Raw genomic sequence first — 25,511 nt, forward strand, 5'->3', positions numbered from 1 at the left:
TTGACAGATCGGGTTCCTGAACTTAGCTTTGAAGTATAGCCCTTGCAATATTAACAAATTTGATCCATCCTTCTGGAATTGTGAAGGTCTGGTTGTGCACAGTAGCAGCTACTCCGAGAAAAGCTCCTTTCTTCTCGCCGTTACATCATCGGGCTTTTCTGATTGTCTGACAGCTGCCCGGGAAGCTACTGAAGCCCTTCTCATCTTCGGACTTTTTTCACTGCTGCTTCCAATTTTACTGTTGGTTCTGTTGCTGTTCGACTTCTCAGTGTCAGACTGTAGAGATCGTCGGACTGCTGTATCATCTACCATTGATTTCAACCTATATTCTTTCTCATCCTGACTCTCAGCTTCTCGTTTGGCTACCATGCGATTTGAATCAGCAGCTTTATTTTTCATTAAAAGTTGATCTCTCTTTCTCTCTAAAGCGAGGTTATGCGTTTTTCTTATCTCGTTTCCACGCTGACTCCTGTGTCATCATCTCGTCCTCAATCCCGTCCATTCCGCCACGTTTTACGCTCATATCTGAATCCGAGCCAAACCTATCAAAAAGGCCGTTGGGCGATTTTATATCTCAGTTCCCAGCCATAGAAAATTTACGCTTCTTCAAGCGGCCTTGTAGAGGACCAAAAGATTAGCCGATATGCAAAAATTGAGCCCGACGTCTTCTTTTTGTTGTTTTTCTTCACCGCATCCTGTGTCATGCGTTGAATGTCCTGTATCCCATCAACTCCTCCGAGCTTAAATCTCCCATCTGATCCTGCGCGATGGAGCACACCTTTACCGGAAACGGGAGAAACAGCACCATAATCATTCACTAAATTGTTGGCAGGAACAGTAGAGGCAGTGACGCCATGAAGGGAATAGGAAAATGATAGTTATCAGCAGATCAAAACAATGGGATTTACGTGGCCCCATGTCTGGACTTCACGCAACTTTCGCTTTTCACTGTATTTAGATGAAAAAATTAGGCGGAGCTAAAACCGTGGTAAGAATAAGACGGTACATGCTAGGCAGATTGGCTATTAATACTTTAAAAAATGTGGATCCACAATCACCTTTTAGCTGTCTCCAAAAAACTGCCCGTATTTATATGATATTGATCAACCTGGAAAAAACGACACGGTTGGACACATTGTGGAGGATTGGAAAGATGTATGGCTGGTGAGGCCTCCAATCCGACCGAGTTTTATCAGATGTGATTGTGAATGTAGTATCGCTAGAGTTGGTGAAATCAGTGACCCATTTATTGATTGCTTTGGTCGAAGGGTTACAGCAGAAGGTTGATGAATAAGTGGCCAGAATATTAGAGTAGTGAATATTAGAAGTGGGGAATTGTGAGAAGTGTGCGGATACGGGTGAAGTTAAAGGCGAAGTTATTAGAAGTAATCCTAAAAGGTGTGAAAGGTGATGGGCGGAATCTCATGGAAATGTTCTAGAAACAATTGTAGAGATAGCGAGTGGAAATGAGAGAGTGCTAGAGATATTCTGGCGGCGGCGGCAATTGAATGAATTGTTTTCCCTCGCTGCCGTTGAGCGCGGTTGCATCCTCTTCCACGAGCTTCTCGTCCACGGCCATCACGAATTATCCTTGCTTTGGTGACTTGTTCTCGATGGGTTGAAGAATCCATTGAAGAGTGAGGAAATTGAGAGATTTCCGAGAAGAATCTCATTTAGGAAAAGGTCGTGGATATATCCGAAGGAGGATATCCACGACACTCCGGGAAAGGGGGATCAACGAAACGTAGTGTAGTTGATTGGCGTGACGTCTCCAGTCCCAGATGTGATTCGTCTTGAAGTCTCCTGTTCTTCTTTGAGATCCTTCGTCCATATCCTCGTTGCTTTGGTATCTTGGATCATTCCTTCGGTTGTTGCCACGTTGGATGATACTTTAGCTCAACACCTCATACTTGTTATTACATCTAACAAAGTACGAAGCATCGGCTAAATAGGTCGTGGATATACCCAGGATGGTATATCCGCGACACTCCGGGGGCGGACGAATCGACTGAGCGAAGTGAAGTTGATTCGCAGTGGTTGAGGGTGTAGTTGTCAAACGATAGCGATGGTGTATGGTGATGTTCCAATAATATTGCCACATCACTGTCCTACCGAGTGTAGTCTGACATTACTTCCTCCGATTCTTCTTGGAGTCCGCTGAGTGCAGTCGTTTGGACTTGCTAATTGGTTGATGAGCGTCCTTTCCGGTGTATCGAGAAGAGTGTTGAAGTAATCTTAGGCATGGACTGTCGCATGACTATCAGCTTAGATCTATGAAGATTTGGAATGTCTTGGAGATTTGGTCGGTGAGCCTGATGACGTTGGAGTTTGCTTTGGAGTCTACGGTGATATCGCGATCCTTGGTTGAAGCATCAGAAGTGATGTGGCGACGATGCTGTCTCTGTTGGTTCTTCCTCTGAGTAGATTTAGGCCTGGGTCTCTCCACCTTTACAAGCGAAGGACTTTCAGCTTCCTCTGACTCAGTTGTAGTCGTGTGTCTTTTGTGTTGGGTAGATTTAGGCCTGAGTTAGTTTATCCTTTCAGATAACCTAACTTTCAGCTTCCTCTGCCCCAACAGACACATTTGTCGGATCTCCTTGTAGTGGCAGATGATGACTAGTTGGTTGACTCCCTTGCTTTGGTGGATTGATCGTAGTTGACTCCAATGTTGTTACATTCTCCTTGATGCTCCTAACAATGTGGACTTCCTATCTTCTTATCCTTGCTGACAATGATGCTTTGGTCCCTGCTTCTGATTGTGTTCAATGTTCTTCTTTTGTGGGTTTGTGACACCTGACGATATTGTTGTTGAAGACTTGCACTCGTGAGTTGGGAAAACTCGCTATCAGCGACGCTTACAGCGCGTCTTTGACAACTGTTCTTCCCCTCTCAGAATTTGCAGTCTTTCCGAATTGTTTGGTTCGGTAGCTTCACGGCGTTTGCTTCGGAGTTTCTTATTTTGTCGACTCCTTGACTATTGTGATTGTGCTGGCATTGTTCGGTGCTGTGGTAATTGCATCGACCATCCCTCAGGGTTGGTGTTTGGGCCATGTCCTGTGGAGCGAAGTAGGTGGCAGTTCGCGTAGCGATTCTTGGATCGGCATCTGATGACCACGTGTGTCCTTGAAGACAGTTGTTGCACAATCGTTTCTTGGACACTGCCTCTTTCTTTTCCTGCAGGGAAGTTTGCACTGCCTGGTACAATTATCCTTGTCGTCACAATACTGACATGGAATCAGCTTGCTTGGTGGTGTGCTTCTGTTGCCATCCTTCTTATGTTGATGATGACTGTTTCCGTGCTTGAGGCTCTCCTGACGACATCCTTGTTAACGATTTCCGTCATCTCCATTCGCATGCGTGGAGTTCGTTTGGCGGATTTCATTTTCGTTGCCATATGAAGGCTGGCAGATGGACTACTGTCGAGTGGTGACCTCATCGTGGAGAGCATACATCAGTCGTTCAAGCGTCGTGTCATCCCTTCGTTGCAGCAATTGGTGGGCTATCCTCGAGAGTCTTCTGTGAAGTCTGCTTGCAGCTCGTTTAGGAAAAAACGTGTCTGGATTCGTTCCGTGGGCCTTCAGTTTGTTGGCGTACGTCGATAATACGTTCGAAGAGCTCGTTCATGTACCGAAGTCGTGCTCTGGAAGCTCCAACTTCTTTAACTTCCTGAAGGCTATGGTCATCTGGGTGTTTGGACGGTTGAACTGTCTTTCCATGTTTCTTCTGATGATCCAGTAGTTTTCTTCCGATGCATACGTTGGTTGGTGTTCATCAGCAAAATCCTTTGGTATTATTTTCATCAGTAGAGTTGCTTGGTTTGGAAGTTGAGCTATCCGTTATTGTGCATCATGCACTCGAAGTGTCTAATGAACGCTGGATAATCGCAGCAAGGTGTCAATACGTCGAGGCGAGATGTGATCAATGTAGCTTTCATGAGCTCCATCGATCATTTCCAGACTGTTACCCATAACTTGTAGGTGTCTGCTGGCTCCTATTGACAGTGTGCTCTGGACTTGCTGTGGGTTCATGGCTCGTTGTGATTCTTGTCGACTGCATGATGTTGTCTGGGCACGATCATCTCATGTTAGAATCCTCCATCGTCCAGAAGATCTGTTGTTTGATCACGTTTCACATCGAGTTCCGCGTGCATTTGCTGATTGTTTTTGTTTGCAACGATCAGGACTTCTTTGACAGTTTCCATCGTCTCCGTGAGTTGAAGTTGGATTCTTTTCATAGCTCCCATAGGTTCAGTTTCGTTGACAGTTGAGGTGTCAGTTGTTGTTGAACGATCTTCCTTCCGATGGATCGAGTGTTTTGGCCTTTGACGAAGTTGTTTGATGACGAAATGTTATCGATTACGCTTACAGCGCGTTCTCGAGCAACATTCGCTTCATCGTTTTCGCTTTGGCTTCTGTCATTGACGATGTCGTTCAAGATTGGAATCCTATCGAGTCCGCTTTCATCACGAAATCAATAGTATCCATTCTTGATTCCACTTGGATGATGTTCGTTGTGGTACCAGCTTCTTCTTGTTGATGCAGGTGGTCCTCCCGTCGAAGCATAACTGAATCCATATCATCGATCGCATTCGTAATCGCCATGACATGAATTTTCGTGTTGAACGTCTCCTCGGAAATGGATGTTCCCTTGGTTCCGTTGCTCTGGTCGATAGAATCTCTCCTGATGTCAGCTGGGTCCTCATTCGTTGTGACAGAGTTCTTTGGTCGCCAGGAAGTTCCTTCGATGGATTGTAAGGTGGCCTTCCTTTTGAACTCCGTGAGTTCTTTGTACAATCTTGGGTCCTGAGTCTGTAATTAGTGATTAGTATTGCGTCCTTTTTAGGGGACGACGAGTGGGTGAGGGAAATGGTATAACTAATTAAAAGAGAGGGTTATAAGGAATATATTGATTTTTGACTGGTTGAATTGGTTGGTTTTTTTAGAGGAATTGCGTCGGTCTTTAGTAGGAACTTCCCCTCCGTCTTGAGGTATGTAGACGATGACCAAAGGAGTTTAGCAGGACCACCCCTACGTCTTATGGGATGTAGACGATGACCGAAGGGATTTAGTAGGACCTCCCCTCCGTCTTATGGGATGTAGACGATGACCTGTAACTTCTTTTAGTAGGCTATAGTTACAAACCTCGTGTTTTGAGGTAAGTCAACGCATAACCAATTCATTTTTTATAAGTAGGTTGACAAATAACCTTCGTTGCTTGTGGATGCACGATACCTAGATTTTTATACGGGATTCTACGACCCGGGAACTAAGATAGTAGTAACTTAAGTAGAAGCTTTGGGCTCCTATGTAACTACCTAAAAGGAGTAAGACTAATACCAATAATGCACTAGGTAGCTAATCTAGTTTATTAAAAGAATGAGAAATACTACGACTTAATGATAAGAGACCTAGGAGAGTAAAAGACCAGGTGGCTGGTACTGTTCGGCTTTCCATCTTTGCCGAAGATGTTCCGCTTCCAGCACTAGTTCACCCAGGAGTACTTAAACTAGTGACAAGCTAGTTTATGTTCCTACCTGCTACAAAAAATACTACACACTTAGTTAGGGACGGCGATTTTTCGTAACAATCAATACATATTATTTGCCTGAATCTCTACACAATATTATAGAGTATTGCGCTCGGACTCTCGGCTGAAACATGAAAGAAAGTTTAAAATATAAGATCTCGAGTTTCGAACTCATATAGGTTAAGATTCGGTGGTCATTAAGGTTTTGAAATAATTTTTGTTAATAATTATGACCTATTACCGATTTAGCCTACAGAATTCTAGACTAAAGAAATTACATACCGAAACTTCGCTTTTTGAGAATACCTGAGGCCGTGAGCTTTGGATTAGATGAGGGCTTAGCTGTCACGAAGAGCCGGGACTGCAATTGATGATGGTGGTGATTCAGTTGATTGTCCCACTAAACATTCATCTCCTCCTCTGCTGGGTGGTGGTTTTCGCGTCCTTGCCTCGGTTGCTGGACTGCTTCTCGTTGTCGTTGCGCCTGATGTTGCCACAGCACGTGTCCTTTGTGCTCCCATACAGACGACTTCCGATTTCCACGGCTCGGCTTGCTGCCGACCTCAATACCGACCCTCAGATGACCTTCCATGAGGAGGTTGTCTTGTGTACAGCTCGATATTGCTGTGGTCCTTCCGTCCGTCGAGTTGATTCCGACGACTCCACTCCTCAATGAAATCGTCCCAATGATCTCCTCTTCTTCTAGAATTTCTTGCAATGGATCGATGTGTCGCGTGGATGTTGTATCGTTTGCTGAACAATGAAGATCATTGTCGGCTTCCTTCCTTTCCGTCTCCGCGTCCTTTCCTGCTTTCCTTTTGGTCATTTCTGCTGGTACTTTGGCAATCTCGATTCTTCGCTACTGTGAGCACGATGAGACACTCGTGACGCTGTTATTTCTTTATAACAACGCCACATCTCACCGGCTCAACTGGCGGCCTCCTCGTTTCCCATCCGTACTTTGACTTCTTTTGTGGCTAGGGGCAGGTGAGACAGTTCGGAGATGTCAGTTACAGCCCGACAGAGCTCTTACATCGTACTTTTCCTTCGATACTCCTTGTTGTGTTTTGACAGCTGTAGTTGTGGCTCCTTAACTTTGGTGTGACGGCGCCATTGTCTTGTTGACTATCTCCTGCTTTGGTCCGGTACATCTTTAGTGAGTGGCAATGCCAGTATTGGGGACTTCGAACTTCTTGTCTTCGTCGTTGAATCGTAGCATCTCCGCTTCTTGCGTCGAAACGTGACACCTTGATGGTCCGCTTTGATTCTTTTTCTTCTGGTTTTCGTTGAATCATCCGATTTTGTCGTCAAATCGTTGCATCGCTTACTCCTGCGCACAGAATAATCGACACATCGACTCTTCGATTTGTTCCTCGCTGGTTTTCGCCTTTGAATCTCTTCGCCTTCGTTCTCTTACATCGAGAACAAGACGATTCGACTCTCCGACTACTCTGCCAGTTTCCTTGCGCTGTGGACTCCTTCCTTTGCAGCTTGTTGCGAAATTTTGGCGGTGTTGTCGTTGAATTTTAGCGCCTTCTTATGACAAAAGCGTGGCATTTCGACTCGCCGACTCACCGAATTCCGTCCGTTTGTTGCTGCTGTGGGCTCCTTGTTGTTCGTTCCACTTGAAGCGATATTACTGCAATCGGCGCTCGAGAATTGTCAGGTTTACATAACCTTCAACTCTCTTGCAGCCGATCGGCTTCACATCCGATCACCAGGTTCTTTCTTGGAAAAATTTTTTCCATTTCCGGTCGATGCACCATGTGGAGGATTGGAAAGATGTATGGCTGGTGAGGCCTCCAATCCGACCGAGTTTTATCAGATGTGATTGTGAATGTAGTGTCGCTAGAGTTGGTGAAATCAGTGACCCATTTATTGATTGCTTTGGTCGAAGGGTTACAGCAGAAGGTTGATGAATAAGTGGCCAGAATATTAGAGTAGTGAATATTAGAAGTGGGGAATTGTGAGAAGTGTGCGGATACGGGTGAAGTTAAAGGCGAAGTTATTAGAAGTAATCCTAAAAGGTGTGAAAGGTGATGGGCGGAATCTCATGGAAATGTTCTAGAAACAATTGTAGAGATAGCGAGTGGAAATGAGAGAGTGCTAGAGATATTCTGGCGGCGGCGGCAATTGAATGAATTGTTTTCCCTCGCTGCCGTTGAGCGCGGTTGCATCCTCTTCCACGAGCTTCTCGTCCACGGCCATCACGAATTATCCTTGCTTTGGTGACTTGTTCTCGATGGGTTGAAGAATCCATTGAAGAGTGAGGAAATTGAGAGATTTCCGAGAAGAATCTCATTTAGGAAAAGGTCGTGGATATATCCGAAGGAGGATATCCACGACACACATCTACTTTTCTGAATCCTATGATACCAAAACATCTTTCACGTCATCCTTTTTTAGAACGCGGCCCGTATTTTTTCTTATTGGAAGCAGACGACACGTTTGGAAACCTCTTTTTTCCAGAATCTATCAACAAAAAAAATTAAAAATATTTCTTCGGCCCCGGGATCGAACTAAAAACTAACTGTAGTCAACGACGCATTACTTGCCAGATCGGACGCGGCGACACGTCAACCCTAACCATGCGGCCGTGCAAGCAGAAGAAAGGAAAGAAATGACGATGCTTAGGCTGACAGTTCACGCCACTTTTTCCGTTTTTCATTCCCTTATGCTTTATCAGTGTTTTTGGCTCAGAAGGCGTCATTTTGAGAATTTTGAAAAAAGAAAAAGACGGGCACCATGCGGGGGAAATTTCTGATCTTTTGGTCCAACTTTGAAGAAAATCGGTCCAGTAGGAAGGGCTGTAGGATCGGCGACACACACACAAACATACAGAATCTGGTGTTTGTTAATAGTAAAGATTAACACCTTTTTATTGTTTTTTATCAGTTGATTGAGACAGGAAAGGAAGAGAACGGAAAACTAGATATAATCTGCAGGGAATCTTCTTGAACGGGCGATTAAAATTTTCAAAGTTTGGGGAATTATAGATTAAGCGTTGTCGTTACAGAACCAAAGAACAATTGTTTGACTCATAAACTGAAATTTTCGAATATTTCAATGGTCAAAAGATGTAAGTAGAAAAATTTAATTGCGAGTAGAAAATGAGAAAAATTTGAAACAGAAAAGTTCTGAAGTTTTCCTGTTTCAACTGAATTTTTATTTTTCCTGTAAAAACGATTCTTCCATAAGTGTTACAATTTTAGTTCCTTGTATTAACTCGGCACAGCTCATACAACAGCGCTCCACCGAAATTGAAAAATCTCTCAATCTCTCTTTCTCTGAGTCTCTCAATTTTTAACACAATCTTCTTCGGTTTCGGTAGAGCGCGGTTGTGAGAAGTGTGCCGTGCTAATAATCATGAACATATTTTCATTTTGAAAATTGGCGGAGCAACTGAAGTGCTATTCTTTTGACATCAAGACTGATTGATTCAACACTGAACTTTTTTTTTTGATTTCGGTGAAACAGTCCCGCCACAACAACTGTACAACGACACTCCGCCATACCGCTCTACCGCCGGCGCCACATTTCGGACCCACTAACCACGCCCTTTTTCATGCCTATATAAGCCCACATTTAATAAATAAATAAATTTATTGACAAATAGAATATCAGAGAAAAAAAACATTAAGAAAGGGGGAGACTAGATACATCCCTCACGAGATGGACTAGTAACATATGAAGGAAAATGTGAGAGAATTGGGATAAGGGGTAAAATAACCGGGAGAAAATTAATGAAGTTAGCAAGTTAAGAGAAGAAAACCGGGGGAAAACAGGCAATTAATTGAAATACTAAAAACGGGTAATAGAGGAGTTAAGGAGGGTTTCGAATTTAGATGGAGGGAGGAATTGGGGGACATTAGTAGTAATCGCATTCCAAATAGGAATGGTGGAAGCAAAAAAATCGGGGATAGAAGGATGGCAGCAAATTAACGTCATGGGACGACGAGGGGATTGGGAGATTTTAACATGATAATTGAGGTGGGGGAAATATGTGGCACCACTAATGAAGTTATAAAGGAGGAGAAGTTGGGATTTAAGTCGGCGGTGCCTAAGGGAGACAAGGTTAAGAATTTCGAGACGGTGGGGGTATGAGGAAAAGGAGATGTTACAGCGTTGTAAGACTTTACGAGAGTAGAGACGGAGGGGTTTTTCAAGAGAGTGAGAAAGGAGGCTGGATGCAGGAGGGGAATATACTGTGCAACAGTACTCCAGGAGAGGGAGGACATATGTTTTAAACAAAGAAATGTAGAAATTGGGAGAGAGTGATTTAAAGGACTTAAATAGTTGGTTACACCTGAGGAGAGAGAGATTGACAGTGCGGGTGATGTGGGCGCGGAACTTGAGTTTAGGGTCGGTGAGGAGACCGAGATCTCTAACAACGGGAGAGTCGGGAATGGAGAAGGAGTCAATGTGATAAGAATGGGACATGTTATGAGAACCAAGGCGGAGCAAAGTGGTTTTGGAAGGGGCTAGAGGAAGAAGGTTTGTGTTAGCCCAAGAAACTAAAGTATCAATGCCAGATTGGAGGAGAGAGGGGCTGTGGGAGAATATTTTGACATCATCAGCAAAGGCACAGAAATGGAGGTCGGGAGGGAAAGAGGAGAGGAGGTCATTGATAAATATGAGAAACAGGAGGGGACCACTGCATGTGCCTTGTGGAACACCGGAAGGGATGAGGGAAATAGAGGAGGTCAATATGACCGTTTACCATGACAGAATAGTAACGGTTACTCAGGAAATCAGCAAACCAGTTAATAATAAGGGAGGGGACACCAAAAGAGTGGAGTTTGGCAATAAGAAGTTGGTGATCAACCTTATCAAAGGCTTTCTGGAAGTCGAACAATATAATATAGTCGAACAATATAATATAGTCGAACAATATAATATAGTCGAACAATATAATATAGTCGAACAATATAATATAGTCGAACAATATAATATGGTCGAACAATATAATATAGTCGAACAATATAATATAGTCGAACAATATAATATAGTCGAACAATATAATATAGTCGAACAATATAATATAGTCGAACAATATAATATAGTCGAACAATATAATATAGTCGAACAATATAATATGGTCGAACAATATAATATAGTCGAACAATATAATATAAATTTTTTTTCTCTCATTCTAGGCAGTTCTTACGGGGTTTTTACCCAGTTCCTATTCTTCCTTTTTGCTCCCCTTTACCGCGTATTTTGTAACTTTAAGTGAGCTAATTAATAAATAAATTATTAACACAAATTGTCTTTACGTTGTTACTGGTTTCTTTAAGATTAAGGCAATCCAAATTGTCTGTAATTTTGCACCAACATTTCCACTTCCCATTATTTTATCAGTAAGAGAGAACAGACACATCAACAATGACTTAGACATAATCACCGGATAATACAGTATTATGCATACTTGCAAAATTCCGGGCCGGCCCGGCCCGAGAAAGTGCCGGCCCGGATTTGAATTTTTGAATTTTTTTCACTAGATTTTTTTTTTCAATAATTTTTTTCCAAAATTTTTCTCAAGTATATGTAAAAAATGCGTTTAAATTGGGATATGAGACCCCAAAATTTCAAAAATCGCTCACTTTTTCACTTTTCGTGCAATTTTTCAGTACATTTCAATAGAAGTTTTCCTCGTCTGTACGTGAAATGCATTCATAATTGTTCATTTTTCGAATTTTTTCTTGAAAATTTTTGAAAATATTGCTTTCTCGTGCACGACGTAGAGAATTTCTATTGAAATGTACTAAAAAAGTGCACGACTATCATCGATTTATGACATTTTGACGTCTCATAACTCGCTTTAGACGCATTTTCAGACATGAATCTACAAAAAGAATGTCTTTTTCCTGGCTTTCTGAATCGATTCATATCAAAAATCTCAAGTTTAGGAGTAGTTGTTTCCCCTTTTAAAAATTTTTTCCGAAAAAATTGGACAAAATTCGAAAAAAAAATTTTAATTTTTTTAGAACTGAAAATCCGGACCGGAGAAATTCTGATTTCGGCCCGGCCCGGCCCGTTGCAACTCTGGTATTATGTGTCGACGATGTCTTGAACTTTTTTTCTGGAAAATTTGATACAAAAAAGGAGTTTGGATAGTTGGGGGAGTATTGGAACAGGAATTCAAATTTCTGGTTTTTGAAATATTTGAAACTGTAATTTACTGTTTCAGGAAGATCTCAAGTGGAAAAAAATATTCACACAGCACTATATATCCTTTTTTCTTTCAACGAATTTCTAACATCAGAAACATGGCGAATTTTGTGACTTTATCAATTGGAAAACGTATTTTACCAGATTGGTAATATAATCCTGTTTTCTGTGAATTAGATATTTTTGTAATTTTTTAACAGTAAAAAGAACAAAAGGTGATTGAGGCTAAATAGGTTCTTTCGACTGTTTTTTCACTTGGAAGCTTATTGTGACCAACACAGGATTATTTGGGAATGTTTGATGGATTTCTGAAACAGAAGAACATTTTTTGATAAGCAACTAGCTAAAACAATTTTTTAACAGAACCATTAAAACGTTTTTCTTTAAAAAAAAAGGTGGAAAAAAGTAAATGGGTTTCTATACTAGGGCTCGAAATGGGGCGTCCCACTTTTTTCCGGGAATTTTAGAAAACTGTCAGTTTTTGTCGGAAAACAGTGAAACTTTCACAGAATCTGAAGACATAATTGAGGACACGATTCCCAAAGTTTCTAAAATATACGTTCAGTTTTAACCGTTTTATGACAATTCGGGACGCACGGGACGGGGACGCGGGACGTCCCAACTCGTCCTATTTCGAGCGCTATTCTATACAATCCAAAGTCCGTAATCAAATTTATGGAAAAACTAAAATACATTTTCACTGTTCCGTGTAAACTTCTTTAGGGCTATATTGAACTAAGGTGGTGATGTAATGTTTGGCTTTCTTCTGCGAGTTTTTTTTTCTGTTTTTTTTTACACAAGCAGAAGCCTGGAAAACATTAAATTTTATTTTTTCTGGTTATCATATAACCAGCCTATCTGCCTCGCCTTCGGCGATTCAGTCGGCTCTCCTCATTCACGTGGCCACCCTCTCTCAAACGTGCCCGCATGGCCGAGTGGTCTAAAGCGGCTGTCGCTGTCCAAAGCACGCCAGTTCGGTTTTGCCCGCTGGCTCAGTTTCTCTTCTCTTTCCAAAACCGCTGCGGACAGTGCCTCAGACAAACAGACAAACACCACTTGTCTTTTATATATAAGAATGATACTGCGAAAATGTTACAATCATTGAAAAGAAAAGGAAGTGGTTATCGATTCGTTATTCACAACTTCATTGATAGTCTCCTCAATTCTACCAATACTGTCGAAAAAATAAAGTTTCGACAAGGATTTCAAAAAAAAATTTCGCGGGCTGGAACACGCAAGCGCATAAAGTTCTGGGCGGAGCTTAAACTGCAATCGCCGCATTTCTAATTTCAGTTGCTTTTTTCAAATTAAGAACCGCGCCGCTTGCAGATTTAAGCTCCGCCCAGAACTTTATGCGCTTGCGTGTTCCAGCCCGCGAAATTTTTTTTTGAAATCCTTGTCGAAACTTTATTTTTTCGACAGTAGTTTCCTTTACCACCGGAGCCAAATCAATATCAGAATCCTCATTCGATTCCACTTGTACAATAGATCCAGATGACGTCGATTGACTCTTCGTCGACAACAAGTTTCGAACACGTGAGAAGTACGAGCTTATCTGAAAAAAATCAGAGCATTTTCTTAAATGTGATTCTGCTCCAACCTTTTTTCTAGATTTTCTAGTGTGCTCACTCAGCTTCAGAGCGTCATCCGTATTGATGAAACCTCCGTACTCTTGGATATGATGGTGGATGTAGTTAAAGAGTCGCCTGTAATCACTTCCAGAAAACATTTTGATTGCTCTGCTGACAATTATAGAGATGCCTTCACGAGAGTTTCTCGATTTGACAAGATTTGGGTCCTGGAGATTTCTAGAGTTCAATGAACTTCTGTTCCGTTTGTTATCGAGATATTTTTTGACCTGAAATTAGTGATTTTTTTGAAAGAAAGGGGGAAGTAAAGCATTGAAATGAATACACATGCTAATCTGACTCATCACGGGAAGCCACACATACGGACGCACAAAAAAAACGCAGACATACAGACATATAACTTACTTTGCTACTTTCCTCTCCCAAGTATCGAACCAAGAAATCGAAATTATCTCCGGTGAGACGAGGAATGTGAGAATAATATGTCATGGTGTTGTAGACGTGATTCAAGATTATTTTACTGCGAAATGAAACTCCGTTCTGGACTAAAAAAAGATAATTAGAGGACATTGGGTATATGGGAACTTACATTTCGTCTTCTAGTCAAGTCGGTATATTCGATTCGATTCGGAAGAAGTTTAGCGAGAATTATGGTTTCTTTTATGATAGTACGGATTGGTGGACGTCTGGAAGCAGAAGAAAAAGGATTATCTTCAGAATCCATGTTTGAATTTGAAAAGGAAAAATTGATTCTAGTGAAACTATTCAAATGAAATAAGGAGAGACAGAGGGATAAAAAGATGAAGTAGAGTATATAGAAAAAGGAGACGCTGAAAAAAAGTAACTCACATTGAAATGTAGAAACGGGCCAAGACAATGACACATACGTACCAGTCGACCGTCGACGGAGTCATCATAATATGTCTCACTCTGAGAAAGAGTTTGTAAAAACATGAGACAAATAGAAGTTAGAGTAAGATAGTGCGTTGGCCATCATGAAGGACATGAAGAACGACGTAAGCAAATATAGAGAGAGGAAAATCTTTGAGTATAAAGAAGAATAATGGAAATTGGTTAAACGCAGGCAATAGTATTACTGTTTCAATCGAAACAGAATAATATTGATGATGAATTGAAAGCGATATCACTGACGAATGCGCTCCTCGGAAATAAAAATCCAAAACGATCAATTTTGAAAAAGAAGACATGCGGCAGCTTTATTGTTTCAGCAAAAAATATAATTAAGTATATCATAACAGACACTTGATCAACTTAAATTCATAACGATAGTTGACTTGAAGAAACACTGGAACAGTAAAGTTTTAACACCTTCAGTTAGAACTAGAGAAGGAGTCAGTTCGGAGTTATGTGACGTGACCTGTGTTATTGGAAAGCAAGCTATGAAAACGTTGATTCCAAATTTATCTATTCAGTTTCTGTCCGCGAGGTCTGGTATTAGAGAGAAACTAGATCATAGTTTGGACCGTTTTGCATGCCAGTAGTTATGACTTGTCAGCGGTCCAAACTTTGACCTCGTTTTTCTCGAATACCAGACCTCGCAGGCAAAAACTGAATATACCTATATTTGGACTCTGCATTTTCTCAGCTTTCCATTAATACAAGTCACGCTCCATATCTCCGAATTGACTCCATGACCTTCCCTAGTAAGTGTAATAAGAACTTATTCCGAACCAGAACAAGATGTTTAGAATTTTGAAAAATTTTACTGTTTCAGCAAAGGTATGAGACTTTTTCATTTGTTTTTCAGCGATTTTCACGTTTTATGCTAAATCAATACTTATTGTTATTTTTATGTCTCCTACTGTACGTCTGATTCTTTGGTGGTTAGTGTTTCCAGAACATCTCATCTTTCTCAGAACCGCGAGAAGAACATTTTTATGGAATGTATAAAATTTGTAACAGTAACTTCTAACTATTGTCAGTTTTATAATTATTATTATTCAATTATGGTTCAGATGATTTGGATAAGATGGACTGAGAAAAAAGACATTCAATAAAAGTTCCTAAAAGAAACTGACCATATTGTGAATAAGATTTTATTACATTTTTGATTGAAACAGTGAATAATTTTTTTTGATTTTTACCGAATTCACAAAATTATGAAAAACATGTATCATTTCAATTCAAGGTATTTATTCAAACGCTCTAACCGTTATGAACAGTCATAAATTCTTTCATATCCGGAATATCCGGAAAGATTACATTTTCTCGAAACGCCAGAAATGCCAAAAAGATGAGTCCAGAAGCAAGAATCACTCCAACAACAAGACATCCGACACCACATCTGAGACTTCCCTTCTGAAACACTCAAACTGGAACAGAGTTGTCAATAGAGCGCACTTACCAATTTTCTCTCAAGATGCTCCAAATTTTTATTGGGTTTTGGTAACGACTCTTCCGACATTTTCGGTGGCTTCACATTTCCGTACAACGATCGCTGAGTGATTCTAAAGCAAAAACATTCTTGCAATGAACGTTTTGTTGCAACTGCGCTCTACTGCACACCAATTTCAATGGAGCACACTTGCAGCCTCACTCACTGTGAATTTTCACTCTGCTCCCCTCCAATCTTACTTCCACTTGCAGAAACTTGAGATGTAGCACCGGTTTTTGCTGAGGCTGAGGTCATTTTTAGATGGAAAAATCGAGATTATCGATTGTTGATTTTTTATGATTGGGAAATGAAAATCCTACGCGACGAATCACCATATTGTTTTTTGTTCAACACGTAAAAATTTGACTTTACATTGAAACAGTGAAAAAATACAGAAGTTCCACGCAAACTAATTCGCCAAATTTCTAAACCTGTCATCTTGTAGAAGTGTAGTAATGTGAATAAAAACACAGTTACAAAAAAAAAATTTAATACAAATTCTCTGAAACAGAAAATATTTTTGTTTCGGTTTGAAAATAAATTTAACTGTTGGTCTGCTTTTTTCTTATTTTCATAATTTTTTTTAATCCTTGAAGAATGCATCGTTTATATCAATGTACTCTAGAAGCAGTGATTGCTACATATTCTCTAATAACTTCTTGATATTTAGAAACAGTGAAAAAAAGTTTTCAACAAATTACTCAATGAGAATCTCATCATGCCACAACAGTTTTTGAAGTTTTGAAACAGTGATTTCTAATAGTGTTCCCTTATTCCTAGTCTTTTCATATATACATATCTTTTGTTTCATTTTTGAGAACTGACCAAATCTTTCTTCCACATAGGCGAAAAGATGAAAACAACATTACTGAGTGCGAGTAGGCAGCTTGAATTAAATAATTTGGAAAGAAAAAAGAGAACAATAAGAATAATATCATTGCTTGAGGCTTTGATTGCTTCTGAAACGGTAACAATTTAATTTTCTGACCATAATAGAAAGAACGGGAGTAAAAATATCACAGATTCGATCAATCGTTTAATAGAAAACTTTGATACAGGAACTCTCTATATTCAAGTGTTCACAAGTTTTCAACAATAATATACTGTTTCAAGTATAATTAATGTAGATAGCCGTTTTCTAATAGTGTTCCGGGATGTTCCTTCTTTAATCCAAAACGATAATTTCTTCATTTTTTATTGATTTCCCCGATAAATTGTTATATATCGAGTGGAACAATATTTTTATATTCATCTTTCAATATTGATTCAAACACAACCATGAATCATATGCATGGCGATAATAAAATGAAAATGTGGAAAGAAATGGAGAGAAAATTCTCACGAATGCCAGCAAAGATGAATAGAACAAACAAATCGAGAATATAAATACATGGTTCTCCATCGAACAATTCATTCCTCTCACTTTTCCAATGGACAATATCTGTTAGTTGCCCTGCTTCTCTTCTGATTTTTTTTGAATTCTAAATTTTCTGGAACTGTTGCAAACTGAGGTATAATAGAAGGTGCACTTATTCTTAATATTTAACCGATATTTTAGAAATCCATCGTGGTCGATTTGGATCTCTCCTGCAGCAAACGGGAACACGTTTTTGTTGAAGTTTCAACAGTTGGATTGTGCAAATGTAGCATCGAGATGCTGCTACAAATGTTGTGAAGAACAATGAAGAACAGTAAGTTACTCATTGATCTGTTTCTCAGGCTCTGACTAACTCGATTGTTTCAGAGACCATAATGACCATTTGCCTCAAACCATACTTCTGGATCAGACCAATTACACATACAAGCACGACATCAGCGGTACCGATAATGGGGGTTGGTGATGGATCAGCCAGCTACGAACTCTACCTGTTGACCAAACACAACTGCACATTCAATCGTCGCACCATTTCAAAAAGAGTGTATGTCACGGAAAGATTGATAAGCGAGACGTAAGTGAAAATCTTTTCGAAAAATCCATAACGATTCTTTTTCAGCTATATCAATGTCCCGGCATCATTCGAAATGTTTCAATATGGTGATTAACTGCTAACAAAATTTTTATGAGATCGATTGAATAAAGAGCATTTAATATCCAATTCGTTCAAATATAATGTACTGAATTGAGAAAATTTCTTAGTAAGATTCAGATTCATTCCAAAATTCCATCAATTTCTCCCCTTCATCGTAACTCTAAATCCGGTCGCTTTCATGGTAATTCCCATTTCTTTCTTCACACTCGGACTCGGATTAGACTCGTGAAATTGAATATGAAATTTGTTGAATAAATTGGAAAAGAACAAGAATAATTCCATTCGAGCGAGTCCTTCTCCAAGACATTGTCGTTTTCCGATTGAGAATGGGACGAGTTCTTCCACTTTCTTGAGACTTCCATCACTCTCCAAAAATCTCTCGGGTCGGAATTCATATGGTTCTGGGAATATCTGAAATTTAATTAAGTAGGAGGGGTACTATAATCTTAAAGAGTTACCTCAGGATCATACATAACTGAACTGATTTGTGGAATGATTACTGTATCTTTGGGGATACTGTAGCCAGCGATAACCACGTCGGCGCTCGTTGCGTGGGGGAGATTCATTGGAAGAAGGTTGGCAAGACGTTGGGTTTCCTGGAAACAAAGTTAAATAGAATAAACTATATTAGGAGCGTTTAATGAGTCACTAAAGTAAATAAAACAGTACTTAGTATGTGTTTCACACGAAACAGTATAATTTTTTCAAAAAACACGAATATACTTTTTCGAAAATTTAAATCTATGGATTTAAGATATATTTTCTGGGTTTAGAAAAAAACTGGTTTCCATTTTGGTAGTCGTAAGAAAGAAATTTAATTCAACTTGATGTTTAAAAAAAGTATTACTGTATCGTGTCATAGATCATATAAGTGGCTATTTCTGTTTTTGGATAGTTGTTGAGTTATAATGAAACAGTAAAATTTAACAGAATTTTGGAGTTATTTTTTCTCTTTCTTTTTTCTTTTTTTTTGATTGTTATGAATCAGATGGAACTAAAATGGAATTTTTGAAGAAATATTTCAATACCAATTGAAACAGTAACTTTTTGTTCAAACTCACATTAATAGTAGCATTGATATAATTGAGATTCGGTCGATCTGTAGTTGTAATAATCCGATCGCTTCCAATCTTTGTATCCAATTCTTCATATACTTTCTCGAGTACTTTTGGATTTAGAAGAACATATAAAAGTGACCAATAGAGAGTATTTGAAGTTGTTTCCATTCCAGCCACCCATAGATCAAAACACACACTATCCAGTTGTTCCATTCTGGAAAATATATTGCTGTTTCGGATAAATTTGATGACTTCTATGTATTTATTAACAGTAATCAACCAATTTTCACTCACTCGAACCCCCCGAATCCCTCCTCATGTTCGTGTTTCTTTCTCTCTTTGAGAAATGCCTCAACATAATCCGAATATTCATCTGAATCATAGTCAATCGTCGCCAATTTCTCTTCTGCTTGCTCGCGGAACATTTTCAGCATACTTGTCCAGTTATCGACAATTACTGAATACCAATGATTATTCAGATGTTTTGTATGCGAGCTTACCTGTCTTATACGGCTTGAAAAACGGAAAATTTCCTAGCCATGGATACATTCCAACAAGTCCTGCCATTGGCTCCGCTGCCATTTTGAAATGTTTATTCATTCGCTTCTTGAGTTCCAGGAACTCATGCATGTTACTCTGAAACAACAAGACGTTTCCTCCAACTACAGTAACCCTGCATACCTCATCAAACCGATATCCAAACATTAAATTATTGATAATCGACCCGACAGATGCATCGAAAATACTCTGCATATCCACATCATCCTTCATTCCTTTCAATCTTTCAATCATCGCAACCACTTCACTCAGAACCTGAAAATGAGAGATTTTTCTACTGATTCCAATTAATTTTTATTTAATCGACAACAAACTCACTTTCTCCTCCATCAAGTTCTTCCCCAATCCAAAATCTCTTAGAATATGAATAGCATATCTTCTTTGCTGGACCCATCGATTTCCAAAAGAATCAATTATACCGTAGGGTCCTTCTGGAAATCTTTTATAAGTTTTACAGTTTCAAAAAATTTTGTTAAAAATTTTTAGTTAGTTTTGAGTTGATTCTTCGGTCGAAGTATTTCGTCCTGCATTTTCATTATTTAAAAATTTATCTCGCAAGTGAAACTTTGCTCTACTATTTTCACTTCGTCAGAAAACGGCCTTTTTTTGTGAATAACTTCATTTTGACCGATTTTCTTACGTAAATACCGGAAATTCGATCACAAAAAATCTAGCAATGCGTTATTTTTCATAGTCTCCCTATTTCATGAATTAGTCCTGTTTCAAAAAATGTTCTTAAGAATAATGAATAATTTGATGTACTGCTCTCTTCACAGGGTCAAATTTTGTCCATATGAATTCAAAAAATTTTCCCGCGAAACCGGAAGCTCAGTGAAGCGCGTTTGCACATGACTTGGCAGATTGCCAAGCGAGTCGCCGATCAGCAAAATGCGACCCGCATGCGGGACCTGATAACGTGGACACAGTAAGACGAACGATAAGGAGTTAAATTTTTCGAATGAAGCTGACTTTTCTTCCATTTTTCTCGCTATTTTCGAGAAAACTTTGCACAAAAAATCCGAATTCATTAAAATAGAGATAAATACAAATTTTTAATACACGAAAAAAAATTTTGTTGGATAATTTTTTTGAATTTCGCGCTAATTTTACGCTAATTTTTTTGGAGCGCAGTTGCTTCATTTGGACATTCTGTGACCCTGTGCTCTTAAATGTGCCTTCGCGTTATCTAGTTTTCAAAAACGGTAAAAAATGTTCAAAATTTAAAAAAAACATTTTAAACTCACATTTTTTTCAAAAGTGATCAAAAGTGATCAAAGTGATCATAATACACTTAATAAAAATGTTACTGTCTCAAAAATTATGTAATAACCAAGTGCCCAAAATATGTATTACTATACTAGACCCTGTACCTCATCTACTTTTTCTGTTTCCAAACTTACTCCTGATTTCCATATTAATTGGAAACTCTGGTCTTCCCACAAAGTTCGCTCCATCCTTAATAAAATGTTGCTTGATTAATTTCCAGTCGGTCACTAAAACCATGGGAAGGGAGGACATCCAAAATGTGTACACCGGTCCGTATTGCGATCTAAAATAGAGGAATTTGAGGTGTTAGGAGATAAAAAGTATTCTGTTTCAGGGAAATGTAATAGAAGTTGTGTTTTACAGCTTCCATAATTGTTTCTTTCTATGATGGTTTCTTTTTATTTTAATTGACAGCAAGATTTCTGAGCATTATCATCCGAACCACAGATATGTAATTGTAAACAGTATCAGCAAAAAACCCAAGCACTATTTGTTATACTTTTGAAATTTTTAACATTCCTGTTTCAAAAATTTCAAATATTGTATGCGTATCTTCTCAGTCCGCTAACTGTATATTATAAGTGATACATATATATTTGATACTTGACAAAATTTCTATGAAAGATACGGAATATAATGATTTGTCTAAAAGGGCGAGGGAAGTGTTTAGGAATTTTTATAAATTTTTTTTGCCTGAATCTACCCGGCGCTCGCAAAGTAAAATAGTGAAAAATGAGAGCCCGGTAGAGCGAGACATTTTGACGCCCTTAACTTTTTTTACGACAAATGTTCTGCACTTCATTGCAATTTAATTTGCTATTACATTTTTCCGTTTCAAAGTATATTTATGTTTACGATTTTCAATGACTGACTATTATCGAAATAAAAAAGTTCCGACATTTTTAACCGACGTGTGTTTGCGGACTCAGTACAAAATTTAATAATTTAGCACTAAGTCCGCAAACACGCGTCGGTAAAAAATGTCGGAACTTTTTTGTCGCGACAATAATGACTGAGGAATTTCAAATGTTTTCATTTTCTCACCTCAACTTTTCCCATAATTTGTATCCTGGTTTGACGTCCTCAGTGAACAAATGAAGATTTCCAAGCAGAGGAAGGGGTAGAGGGCCTGAACATTGTTTAGAAATCCATAAGAGCAAATCGGAAGGCTGCGAAATTTTGAAAAATAATCGATGCTCCAGTGAAAAATAACAAGAAAAAAACTTACTGTTTCGAAATTGAAAGTTATTACTCGTACTTTTGCAAAATATTAATGTGTTTGTATAACTTAAAATCCAATGTTTCAGTGACATCTCAAATCTATTATAGCTATTTCTGGTTGCTCCGCGTCTTATGAAATTTGCTTAAACTCTTCCATACTACGTTCTTATTCTTACAAATGCTCACCTGGTGGCAAATTTCTTCTTTTCCAGTAGAATAGATGAAATAAATACAGTAGGGTTAGAACACCAAGAATGAGAAATATCATTTTGGACTTGAACTTTTGACAGAAAAACTAAAAACTGGTGAACCAAAATAACAGAACTCATGTGTATTTATATAGAATTAGTGAGAAAGAGAGAGAGAAATAGAATGACAAACAAATACTTCTCTTTTTCTCTGCACTCTCTCCTCCACTCTACACTATTTCTCTATCAGTGTCACAAACCACGAGTGTGTCTCCCCTTCAACACGTACAAACCATGAAAGGAGGCGGGGCTAGAACAATGTTTTGAGGGAAAAAGGAACATTTAGACACCAGAAAATGAAATTTCAAAAAATGTGAAGCGCACTGTATGATTTTTTAGAAACTGATACATGGAAGCAGAGAAAATTGATACATTGTAATTAATTGAAAGGCTGAAACGGGTACTTTTGGTTTAATGTGTTCTGAATCGGTATGTTTGAAAATTTCCCAACATTTTCCTAGCCTGTAAATAATGAATTAATATTGGAAACGGTAACTTTTTTGTTTCATATTGCCAAGTTCAACAAAAATTTGAGGAGCAGAAAGTTCATCAACTTTTTTTCCTGCAAATCACTTTCATGAGAAGATGAGTACATTTTTAGAATTTAATATCTGTTTTTATCCCAACTATCGAATTCTTTGCTTTGACACTCACACTACATTTAACGGATTATGGTGTACGTTGGATTACGTCTGATAAATGTTTTGAACCGAATAGGAAAAAGGATCAAAAAGTTCTAAAAAAAAAAGAGAACCGACTCGCAATAGAAGTTCTAAGAATTTTTTTAGCAAAAGGGTGTTTGACGCATGAATACAATAAATTTCGGCGTAACAACATTTTCCAAACCTGCAAAATAGTATATAACAACTGAAACAGTAAATTTTTCCTGCGGTGTCAAAGTTAAAAGGTGTAGGAGGATTAGAAGATTTTCTCACATTGGCTATATTAAATAATTTTTGTAGTCACAGAAAAGAAAATGTTATCCACAAAAGGATTTTAACCTGGAATAACTGCGAAGTTAGTAAAACAGAACTTAACTTGTAACCAGATCAATGTTTTGAGAGGAGACAGAAAAAATGAACAAAGAGGAAAAAAGTATTTGTTTTGACCAGACTTGCAACGGATAGGCCCTTCAGTACTGAAAAAATGCAATTTTTTCGAAAAAAATTCTTAAGATCAATATTTTGTAGGTTGAAAGGTTTTTGAGGAATATGCTTGTGAAAAAATATAGAAAATTTTCAGAAAATAAAGTTTTGCAAAAAATTGTAGTGAAAAAAGTTCAAATTTTCCAATCCGGGCCGATCGGGCCGGCCTGCGGGCAGACCTGAAATTTTGCAAGTCGGGTTTTGACATTCCCGAAGCGAGAGTATTAGACGTAGCAGAAATTCAAAAAAGGGATTTTTTAAGAATCTCAGTTGAAACAGAAAAAAATAAAATAAATCTAATCATAGCAAATCAATCGAGTTACTATTATAACTATGGTAATTGAGTTGCTTTGATAATAATCTACTCTGAAATATAGAGTATTTTTGGTTCGAAAGGTTATGTTGATAATCTGTGGATTTTGTCAATTCCCCAGTTGAAAATAAATCTGAAGTACCGCCAAAAACAAAACATTTTTTCTCTGAACTGATAATCTTAACAATTATATTTGAAGCAGTACTTTTTTTTCCATGTTTTGTGGTGAATGAGATTTTGAATTGAATACAAATTGTTTATAATAATGGACCAACTTAATCAGAAAATACTACAGAACTGCTTCAAAAATTGTTTAACTAGAGTAATTGACATGCTGAAATATTTCACGGCTTCCACTCAATATCTCTCCTTCATCACAACTCTGAGATTTTTCGCCTTCATCGTCACACCACAATCCTTCTCAATACTGGGACTCGGATTAGACTCGTGAAATTGAATATGAAATTTGTTGAATAAATTGGAAAAGAACAAGAATAATTCTATTCGAGCGAGTCCTTCTCCAAGACATTGTCGTTTTCCGATTGAGAACGGTACGAGTTCTTCCACTTTTTTCAGACTTCCATCACTCTCCAGAAATCTCTCCGGACGGAATTCATATGGTTCTGGGAATATCTGAAATTCAACTGGGTGAGAAGGTAGACTTAAAACGCTACCTCAGGATCATAGAGTACTGTACAAATCTGTGGGGTGATTACTGTACCCTTAGGGATACCGTATCCTCCAATTTCCATGTCACACGCGGTGGTTCTGGAGATATTCATTGGGAGGAGATTGGCCAGACGTTGGGATTCCTGGAAATGTTTAATAGTGATTCAGCATTGAAAAAAAAACAAGAAAACGTTTTGAGGATTCCTTGAAATGGAATAATTTTCGTTCCATAAGCATATTGTCATTATCAATCAATGCTAATTAAAGAAAAACATTTTTTGAGAAATTTTTCAATATCAGCGGAAACCGTAACTTTTTGTTCAAACCCACATTAATAGTCGCATTGATATAATTGAGATTCGGTCGATCTGTAGTTGTAATAATCCGATCACTTCCAATCTTTGTATCCAATTCTTCATATACTTTCTCGAGTACTTTTGGATTCAGAAGAACATATAAAAGTGACCAATAGAGAGTATTTGAAGTTGTTTCCATTCCAGCCACCCATAGATCAAAACATACACTGTCCAGTTGTTCCATTCTGAAAATATGTAGGAATTGGTTACTGTTTCGAGAAAAATGGAAAATGATTTGTCTTCAAGAAAATTTTGGTTGGATAATTTTGGATCTATTCTTTAAAAAACAAAGGTTTAGAATAATTTTCTACTGTTTCTCAAAATCTGAAAGTGCTCAACATTTGAATACAGCAACACTGGCAAGGTACATTGCTATAAAAATTTTTTGATACAAATCAATTCAGAATGTAATTTAAAAAACTCTTCTTGAAGCCTGGTATCAGAAATAAATAACTGCAAAACTATCCAGTTTTTTCATTCTGAAAATATAAGAATTGGTTACTGTTTCAGTGAATAGTTGTTATGTTTTGAAAAGTCTAATGACTGTTTTGAAAGTGCTTTTTGTTGTTCCGTGTTCTCAAATTTCCCAACTATTTCAAGGTTGTTTGGAATAAAAAGTGGGAAAAGAATGTACATGCGGAAGTTTTTTTTTCATGTTTCAAACTTTTTTCTTAAACTGCTTACTTCAGGATTACTTGATAAAACTAGACATTGTCTAACAGTTCCTGTGTCATGTTTAATTAATTTATTTATTTATTACAATTTCGTGAATCGTGGAGGAGAAAAAGAAAAATTTTATGAAAGTACAAGTAAGAGTTCAATGAATAAAAGAAATATCGGAAAATTTGAATGGCTTAAACTCAATTTGACATGCTTGAAGGTACTGTTTCAAATTGTTTTAAAGTTTTCGACCAACTTATTTTTTTCAATCAATCCCTTGCCCGTTTATTACTTTTTTTTCAGAAT

At 38.2% G+C, this 25,511-nt stretch overlaps 5 protein-coding genes across 5 annotated transcripts; all 5 read right to left on the bottom strand.

Annotated features, from left to right (window-relative positions):
• Nucleotides 1-4,430: 4,430 nt before the first annotated feature.
• GCK72_015228 (uncharacterized protein) lies at nt 4,431-6,821 on the bottom strand (the record flags this gene model as incomplete). The annotated part of the gene is made up of 3 exons (XM_053730712.1): nt 4,431-4,808; nt 5,933-6,279; nt 6,560-6,821. The coding sequence occupies 3 exons, from the start codon at nt 6,819-6,821 to the stop codon at nt 4,431-4,433; spliced, it is 987 nt and encodes a 328-aa protein (XP_053585484.1).
• Nucleotides 6,822-12,394: 5,573 nt separating this feature from the next.
• Nucleotides 12,395-14,010, bottom strand: GCK72_015229 (uncharacterized protein; the record flags this gene model as incomplete). Its single annotated transcript, XM_053730713.1, has 5 exons — nt 12,395-12,505; nt 13,133-13,252; nt 13,298-13,555; nt 13,692-13,826; nt 13,876-14,010. 5 exons carry the CDS (start codon nt 14,008-14,010, stop codon nt 12,395-12,397), a joined length of 759 nt encoding a protein of 252 aa, XP_053585485.1.
• A 1,442-nt stretch (nt 14,011-15,452) lies between these two features.
• GCK72_015230 (uncharacterized protein) lies at nt 15,453-15,936 on the bottom strand (the record flags this gene model as incomplete). Its single annotated transcript, XM_053730714.1, has 3 exons — nt 15,453-15,605; nt 15,652-15,754; nt 15,848-15,936. 3 exons carry the CDS (start codon nt 15,934-15,936, stop codon nt 15,453-15,455), a joined length of 345 nt encoding a protein of 114 aa, XP_053585486.1.
• A 1,910-nt stretch (nt 15,937-17,846) lies between these two features.
• On the bottom strand, nt 17,847-22,082 carry GCK72_015231 (uncharacterized protein; the record flags this gene model as incomplete). Its single annotated transcript, XM_053730715.1, has 10 exons — nt 17,847-18,122; nt 18,170-18,307; nt 18,773-18,983; nt 19,064-19,226; nt 19,270-19,405; nt 19,451-19,582; nt 19,646-19,758; nt 20,728-20,876; nt 21,638-21,722; nt 22,001-22,082. The coding sequence occupies 10 exons, from the start codon at nt 22,080-22,082 to the stop codon at nt 17,847-17,849; spliced, it is 1,485 nt and encodes a 494-aa protein (XP_053585487.1).
• A 1,795-nt stretch (nt 22,083-23,877) lies between these two features.
• Nucleotides 23,878-24,729, bottom strand: GCK72_015232 (uncharacterized protein; the record flags this gene model as incomplete). The annotated part of the gene is made up of 3 exons (XM_053730716.1): nt 23,878-24,153; nt 24,237-24,332; nt 24,520-24,729. The coding sequence occupies 3 exons, from the start codon at nt 24,727-24,729 to the stop codon at nt 23,878-23,880; spliced, it is 582 nt and encodes a 193-aa protein (XP_053585488.1).
• Nucleotides 24,730-25,511: the final 782 nt, after the last annotated feature.

This window comes from Caenorhabditis remanei, chromosome IV (genome assembly GCF_010183535.1).
Source record: "Caenorhabditis remanei strain PX506 chromosome IV, whole genome shotgun sequence".
In the NCBI taxonomy this organism is placed as follows: domain Eukaryota; kingdom Metazoa; phylum Nematoda; class Chromadorea; order Rhabditida; family Rhabditidae; genus Caenorhabditis; species Caenorhabditis remanei.